This window comes from Nomascus leucogenys, chromosome 22a (genome assembly GCF_006542625.1).
Source record: "Nomascus leucogenys isolate Asia chromosome 22a, Asia_NLE_v1, whole genome shotgun sequence".
Classification (NCBI taxonomy): domain Eukaryota; kingdom Metazoa; phylum Chordata; class Mammalia; order Primates; family Hylobatidae; genus Nomascus; species Nomascus leucogenys.
The window spans coordinates 119,730,127-119,737,943 of record NC_044402.1 but is presented as its reverse complement, the minus strand read 5'-3'; the positions used below and the strand labels follow the sequence as shown (position 1 = coordinate 119,737,943).

Here is a 7,817-nt window from a genome sequence, read left to right as displayed (position 1 = left end):
TGAGTGAGAATTTTTAAGTCTTTTTATTTCTCATCTTTTCATTTCTACCTTTATGGGATTTGTAGAATCTATTACAGTCAAATCATATAGTTTGGTGTTGTGGTGGTGATGTTTTTTGTTTGCTTTTAACACACTTGCCTTTACTTGTTTTGGCAGATGGGATCCTAATTCATTCAGCTTTCCCGAATGTCATATAAAAACACGTAACACATGTTCACGTTCCTAGTTGTTTCTACATATTCTCTGCTCTTTTAAATGTGTAATATAGAACCAAGTAATTATTTAGCAGTTCCGGTGGCTTTGCATCACTTTGGCATTCATACCAAGCCCCCGTTACTGAGACCTTTGCTGCTCCTCTTTAACATGGTCAGTCGGGGTTCCTCGGTATTCTGTTGACGTCACCGTTTTAGCTACCCTTCTCTGCATATTGACCTATCCGTTTGCAACTTCATATTGTCACTTTCAACAGTGTTTCCAACTTAAAACCCCCTATTTGACTCTTCTAAAGGCTAGACTCTCCATCCCCACGTTGATACAGAACCCAGCTCCACCAAGCTGAAAGGGCGCGTCGCCTGGGCCAGGGTGGGGCACCAGGTTATGAGCGGCCTCCTGCCTTTTGGGTTTGCTTCCCCGCAGGGGACACCGTAGGCGGCTGTGCGGTCCGGCCACTGCCCCCCGCCCCTCGCGTCCGGCCGCGCCGTGGGTTGCGGTCTCCGTGGGGGTGGCAGCTCCTGTCCGGGAGGTTTGCGCCTGGCGGGGCACCCCAGAGCCGCGAAGAGCCAGTAGGCGAGGCCAGGGCGGGGTGGGGCGCGTCCAGGCGGGGAGGGCAAACTCGGGCAGCGCAGGGGGCGCAGAGGGCAGCGGGCGGGCGGACGCGCGGCGGAGGCGCGAGCGGGACGAGGGCTGGCTAGTGCCGGGGCCGCCCGCCCGAGGGGGAGGAGGCTGTGCTGCCCTTGCTGCAGGTTCGCTGTCGAGCGCACAGGAGGCAGGGACATGGGTAGGGTGCGGTCTGCGCGGGGCCCGAGCCCGGATCTCTTCCATTTCCCCTCTCACTCGGCCCCGGGCTGCGCCGCAGACGGCAGCAGCTCCCGCTCCGCCCGAGCCGCCTGACCGCCGGGCCGGGGTGCTAACCGCGGGGCCCTGCAGCCCGCCGGCCCGGCCAGCCCAGCCCAGCCCGGCGGCCCGCAGCCCCGCCGCCCGCCGCCCCCCGCCGCCGCCGCGTTGCCAAAACAAACGGGCCGGCCTATTTATTGGCGGCCGGCGAGCCCGGCAGCTCAGAGTCGAGGCGCCGAGGGGGACAGCGCGCCGCCACCAGCTCGGGCCCCGGGCCCCCGCCCCGCACTTGAGTCCCGCCGGCCCTGGCCGCACCGCGCCGCCCATGGCGCCCCCGCCTGGAGCCCCCCGGAGCCACATGGACGCCTGAGCCCCGGCAGCGCTCCCGTCGACGCGCCTGCCCATCAGCCCACCAGGAGACCTCGCCCGCCGCTCCCCCGGGCTCCCAGGCCATGTCTCCCGCCCGGCTCCGGCCCCGACTGCACTTCTGCCTGCTCCTGTTGCTGCTGCTGGTGGTGCCGGCGGCATGGGGCTGCGGGCCGGGCCGGGTGGTGGGCAGCCGCCGGCGACCGCCGCGCAAACTCGTGCCGCTTGCCTACAAGCAGTTCAGCCCCAACGTGCCCGAGAAGACCCTGGGCGCCAGCGGACGCTATGAAGGCAAGATCGCTCGCAGCTCCGAGCGCTTCAAGGAGCTCACCCCCAATTACAATCCAGACATCATCTTCAAGGACGAGGAGAACACAGGCGCCGACCGCCTCATGACCCAGGTGAGCGCGATCCGCCCTGCCAGCGCGCCGCCACCGAAGCACCGCCACCTGCCCGGCCCTACCCACCCCCTGGCACCTTTTCTCGACTGGCTGGCACGCTCCCTGGCACCTGCCCCTCTCGCCAAGCCCTGCTGCCGTCTGCCCAAGATGGGCTGGCCAGGGGTCCAGGCAGGAGTGTCGGCATCCCCAAGCCCGGCGGAGACTGCTAGAAGAGCTCCCCGCTGCCAAGCCCCACAGCCCAGCAGGTTGGCGGCGGCTCCTCTGCCCCAAAATACTGGCAGCTCAGCCAGACGCTGCACCCGGAGGTACCTCTACCCGGCTGCCTCCTGCGCCTCCAGGACCCACGCAGTCCCTCCCGGCCTAACCTTCTGCACAGCTGTGCCCCTTTCATTTTGAAACCTTTCGGCACCCCTGAGGCAAAGAATCTCTGGGTGCGTAGGGGCACCACGGCCTTTCCTCCCTGTGCGCTCTTGGTTCTATGGGCTGCCCCTTCCAGGAGCAGCGTCCCGGCTGGGTCTGGGGTTAAGAACAGCGAGGAAGAGTTGAATAGGGAGGCGGAGGTGGGAAAGGGAACCCGCCCAGCGAGCCCACGTGTCTGTCCGGAGAGCTGAGGAGTGCTACTGCGGTGGAAGGGTGGGTTATTGGGGCCTTCGGGCTCTGGGACTGAGCTTAGGGGATTCCTGGGCTTGGTGGTGGGGACGGGAAGGAGTGGAAGAGAGGGGCTGAGATGCCGAGGGAGGCAGGGACCAGGACTGACGCTAGTCTCTGCATGCTGGGAGCAGGACCCGCGCTCCACCCAAGCTTAGAGGCGCAAATTCCTTCCCAGCAGGCAGGTCCGCGAGGGGAGAGACCTTCACCCCCTTCCTTCGGGTTCTCCCGAGGCTTCCCCCTGAAAGCAGGCCCCTGGCTTTCTAGATCCATTGGGAAGAGCAGCTAGACTCAGGGCCCTCAGCATGCACCCTGGCGCCGGGGCTGGCCGGCCAGTGTCGGGGCCGAAGGTTGGCTGGTGGCCGGGCCGGGCCGGGCGCCGAGGAATGCAGATAAGGATCCGGGCCACGGGCTGGGCAATCATTGACAGCGCACGCCCGGGATCTGGACCCGAGAGGGGGCGGTGGCAGTGAGGGAGAGAGGCGGGGAAGCAGGGCTGTAGGCCGGTATAGGTGGGGGGCTAGAAGCCTGACGGCAGGGTCTACGAAGGAGCAAGCGGAGCTCCCTCTCTGGGCAGTAAGCACCCCCAGCCAGGCTGTGCACCAGCGAGGACCTGCGAGGCCCTGGGTTGTAGCTGCTATTGGCTCCTGGGAGGCTGAGTCCAAGGGTCTGTGAGGCCCGGGATCTGCAGGGTGGGGGTAGGTTGAGACTTGGGCTGCCCGCACTTGTTGGTGCCTCGAATCTCAGAGTCGAGGACTGGTGGAAGGGCCTTTCCCCTCAAGCCAAGGCCCCGGCCCCAGCTTCTTCTTCTCAGAGTTAGCTGCACAGTCTCTTGGGCTCTCAGGACCCAGGCACACCAGGAGGCAGCAACCAAGGATGACGGCTTCGGTCCTTTCCCCAGGGCGCGGCTCTACCCCAACTCCACGTGAGGAGGATGGTGGAGCTGGCTCCCTGAGATCAGAAGCTTGGTTTATGGAGTTCCTTCCTACAGTATAGGGGCGGGGCACCGGTGCAGAGGTCCTGGAGGTCTGGGATTGTCAGCCTCTTATGCGCCTTGCAGAGGAAGACGCGCATGTGGCCCCCCATTGGGCGGCCCTGGCGCTAGTCCGCTGGTTTCTGGTTCCCTGGCCCTGTCATCTCTGGCGGGGGTGTGGGCCGGTTTGGGATTATAAGAGGATCCTGGCAGGAATCCTCGGTGGTGCTCGAGGGATCCAGGCAGGCCGGCGATTCCCCTCCAACACACCCGCTGAAGCTACGGAGACGCTCTGCACCTGCCGCGCCTCCAGAGCCCGTCGTCCCCAGGCCTCAGCCCTGAGGCTGCGGTGACACCTACTGGGCACCTCGGGCCTTGCACGCCTCGCAGGCCCGCCGCAGGCAGTCGGCTCCGCGGCCACTCCTCCCTCCCGGCCGCTGGCTGGCCCTCCTGCCGTGGAGGCACAGAGAGACCGGGCGCTGAAAGGTGTAGTGTTGTCTGTGGCGGGATGGATACCGGAGCTGAAGACAGCACAGGAGGGAGGGGACCTCCACCTACCAGAGAAGGCGCCGCCAGGGCGCTTGCCTCCATGCCTCCTCCAGATTTGTGATACCGCCGTGCGGTCCAGATCCCCGGGGGCGGCTATATGCTAGGGAGGGAGCACTTCAGGGCCCTCTGTTCCTAAGGGAGAGGGACAGCACCCTCCCGGGCTTCCAGCTCCCGTGAGTGTGGCGGGAGAGTTCTGGGCGAGGCTGCGCCTACACCTGCACCTCGGCTCCTCCGGCTGATTTCGCTCTCGCTGATTTCGCGCACATTCCTCTCCCAGCGCTGCAAGGACCGCCTGAACTCGCTGGCTATCTCGGTGATGAACCAGTGGCCCGGTGTGAAGCTGCGGGTGACCGAGGGCTGGGACGAGGACGGCCACCACTCAGAGGAGTCCCTGCATTATGAGGGCCGCGCGGTGGACATCACCACATCAGACCGCGACCGCAATAAGTATGGACTGCTGGCGCGTTTGGCAGTGGAGGCCGGCTTTGACTGGGTGTATTACGAGTCAAAGGCCCACGTGCATTGCTCCGTCAAGTCCGGTGAGCCGCCGCCGGGGGGCTGGGCCCGGGGCCGGGGCCGCAGGGCGTGGGCAGGAGGCCTAGTGCCGAGGAGGTGAAGAGGCCCGCCCGGGGATGGAGGCAGGGATCCTGGGGAAGAGGACATCGGTGGCGCTCTCCAAGACCGCTCGTGACCGTGACTGCCTGCTCATCCCATGCCTAGTAGTGTCATGGTAGGAGCCTAGGGAGATAGGGCCCTATCCCAGGGCTGCTGGGTCCTGACCTGGTGGCCCACAGTCCAGAGCCTGCCACAGGAGGTGCAAGACAGAGCAAGCTGGACAGATGGAGGAAGCCAGGCTGCCAGACAAGGCCTCCCCACCCCACCTGGCACAGAACAAGGCGGGTGGTGGGGCCAGGGGCCGGGATATGCCCAGATACCTGCATGCCTGACCAGGAGCCCAGAGGCTCAGAACCTACCACCCAGCTGCAGGTCAGCCCTCCCTGGGGCGCAGGCGTCCCCAACCTCTTCCCCCTTGTGCCCTGAAGCTGGACATTTCGGGGCAAAGCCAGCCAGGAGAGCCAGACTAAACAAAGTGGACTCAATAAAGTGGATTTTCCCAGATTGGCCGTATTGTTGATCAGAATTGGCAGGCACTGGGGCCTCACCCCTCCCTCAAGTCTTGTCAGCACCCTGTCACCTACACTGAACCCAGCCATGGAGGCTCCAAATGATTCCTGTGTGGCTCCCAGCCAAGCCCTACCTGGCTGCCGGCTCAGCCTTTCACACTGGCAGCATGTAGTAGTTGCACTCTCATAGACCCACACACTGAGCCCAGGCCCACATTTTGATATTCCTGACCCTACCCTGACCCACAACCACACCCTGAACCTTCCACTCAATACTTCCTCTGCCAACTGTGTCTACTGCAAGCCTCATCCACCCTTCACTGCAAACATTGGCCCACGACAGCCACTTCCATTCATTACTCCTGACCCCCAAACACTGTTCTCCAGCTCACCTGCTGATGCCGCAGTGTTCTGTCCCTGCACAGGGACTCAGCACATGAACTGAAGATGGTGACTGTGTCCTCACCCTTGGCCTGCTCCTGACCCAAACATTCACTCCGAGGCTGCCCAGGAGTCTGCCTTCACCCCACTGGGTGGGCTCCTCTCACATCCCTACATTCAAAGGTCCAGCTCTGTTACAGAACCTGGGGAGTCAGCCTGAGAGGGCAATTTTTGGGAAGTGTCTGAGCAAGGGGTGAGAAATAACAGAACATCTAGGCCTCGGAGGAGCTAAGCAACCTCCCCCCTTCAAGAGGCAGCCCTTTCCTTCTCATCCACTGGGACTTGGAGCCCCACTATGCTCCTCTCGTTGCCAAAGTATTAGGCTGGGGAGGGGGGTCACAGAAGATCACACTGGAGTAAGGGGATGGGGGCAGTGAAGTGTGGGTTCAAGCCTGCATAGGAAGCGGGGGGCAGGAGCCAGGATATGGTGACGGGGGCTCTCTGGGAGCAAGAGGAGCTCTGATTGGCTGGGGTGGCAAAGGGAGGGTCGTTGTGACCGGGAGGCTGAGCTGCACAGCAGTAACACCTTCACGTCCCTTTCTTCCACAGAGCACTCGGCCGCAGCCAAGACGGGTGGCTGCTTCCCTGCCGGAGCCCAGGTACGCCTGGAGAGTGGGGCGCGTGTGGCCTTGTCAGCCGTGAGGCCGGGAGACCGTGTGCTGGCCATGGGCGAGGACGGGAGCCCCACCTTCAGCGATGTGCTCATTTTCCTGGACCGTGAGCCCCACAGGCTGAGAGCCTTCCAGGTCATCGAGACTCAGGACCCCCCACGCCGCCTGGCACTCACACCCGCTCACCTGCTCTTTACGGCTGACAATCACACAGAGCCAGCAGCCCACTTCCGGGCCACATTTGCCAGCCACGTGCAGCCTGGCCAGTACGTGCTGGTGGCTGGGGTGCCAGGCCTGCAGCCTGCCCGCGTAGCAGCTGTCTCTACACACGTGGCTCTCGGGGCCTACGCCCCGCTCACAAGGCACGGGACACTGGTGGTGGAGGATGTGGTGGCATCTTGCTTCGCGGCCGTGGCTGACCACCACCTGGCTCAGTTGGCCTTCTGGCCCCTGAGACTCTTTCACAGCTTGGCGTGGGGCAGCTGGACCCCGGGGGAGGGTGTGCATTGGTACCCCCAGCTGCTCTACCGCCTGGGGTGTCTCCTGCTAGAAGAGGGCAGCTTCCACCCACTGGGCATGTCCGGGGCAGGGAGCTGAAAGGATTCCACCGCTGCCCTCCTGGAACTGCTGTACTGGGTCCAGAAGCCTCTCAGCCAGGAGGGAGGTGGCCCTGGAAGGGACCTGAGCTGGGGGGCACTGGCTCCTGCCATCTCCTCTGCCATGAAGATACACCATTGAGACTTGACTGGGCAACACCAGTGTCCCCCACCCCCGTCTTGGTGTAGTCACAGAGCTGCAAGCTGAGCTGGCGAGGGGGTGGTTGTTGACCCCTCTATCCTAGAGACCTTGAGGCTGGCATGGCGACTCCCAACTCAGCCTGCTCTCACTATGAGTTTTCATACTCTGCCTCCCCCATTGGGGAGGGTGCATTCCATCTGTCTAAGGCCCCTTTGGGTGGGCTTGCACCTCAGTTGATGCTGCTAAATTCCCTGGGAGCCAGCATGGAGCTGCCTGGACCCGATGCTGTCCAGAACTGGGAAGGCCGCAGGGGTGGGGCAGCCATCCCGGCCATTCTGAGGTATGACATTCCTCCCCGGCCACACTCCTCAAGACACATCCAGAGACTGTTGCTGTCTGTGGGCAGAGTTCTGTGTTCTGGCCAATGTGACCGTAGTGCTGGGGACTGGGGGAGGTGGGTTGGATGTGCTTGCCACCCCCCCGGCTAAGTTCCTCCTTCTGCTGAACCATGATCCCCACCCCCTCCGCCGGTCAGTCTCCCATACCTTATTTATTGGCGCGGAGGGGGAAGCCCATGGGAGAATTTTGGGGATGTTTTGGTCTTTTCTTCCTTTTGTAATAAAAATTATTTAAGTTGTTAGAGCCGCAGAGTCCAGGATGCTCACAGATAGTTTGGAGCCCTGGAAGGGTGTGTCCAGGGTTTTCTCCCCTCCTCGGAAAGGCCTGGCTCACCTTCCTCCAAGGACAAAAATTCCAGACCTCCCACCCTCACTGCAGGTCCATTCCCACCCAGTAGCTCTGCAAAGCCCCTACAGAGAGCTGTGCTCTGCACCAGGCAGGGCCCTCCCACACTGACCTCACTGTTTACCCCAAACAAGGATGGACCTGAGAGAGAACAGAGGTGACTAGTCCA

At 62.8% G+C, this 7,817-nt stretch overlaps 1 protein-coding gene across 1 annotated transcript; it reads left to right on the top strand.

Moving 5' to 3' along the window:
- The first annotated feature begins 1,051 nt into the window (after window positions 1-1,051).
- Window positions 1,052-7,546, top strand: IHH (Indian hedgehog signaling molecule). Its single transcript, XM_030803137.1, has 3 exons — window positions 1,052-1,820; window positions 4,268-4,529; window positions 6,105-7,546. Exons 1-3 carry the CDS (start codon window positions 1,506-1,508, stop codon window positions 6,761-6,763), a joined length of 1,236 nt encoding a protein of 411 aa, XP_030658997.1. The 5' UTR covers window positions 1,052-1,505; the 3' UTR covers window positions 6,764-7,546.
- The last annotated feature ends 271 nt before the right edge of the window (window positions 7,547-7,817 follow it).

Excerpts from the sequence above, each read along its gene's own strand:
- IHH (XM_030803137.1), top strand. The coding sequence starts at position 1,506 with ATGTCTCCCGCCCGGCTCCGGCCCCGACTGCACTTCTGCCTGCTCCTG. Across the intron at positions 1,821-4,267 it reads CCGACCGCCTCATGACCCAG|CGCTGCAAGGACCGCCTGAA; the intron begins GTGAGCGCGATC and ends TTCCTCTCCCAG. Across the intron at positions 4,530-6,104 it reads GCATTGCTCCGTCAAGTCCG|AGCACTCGGCCGCAGCCAAG; the intron begins GTGAGCCGCCGC and ends TTTCTTCCACAG.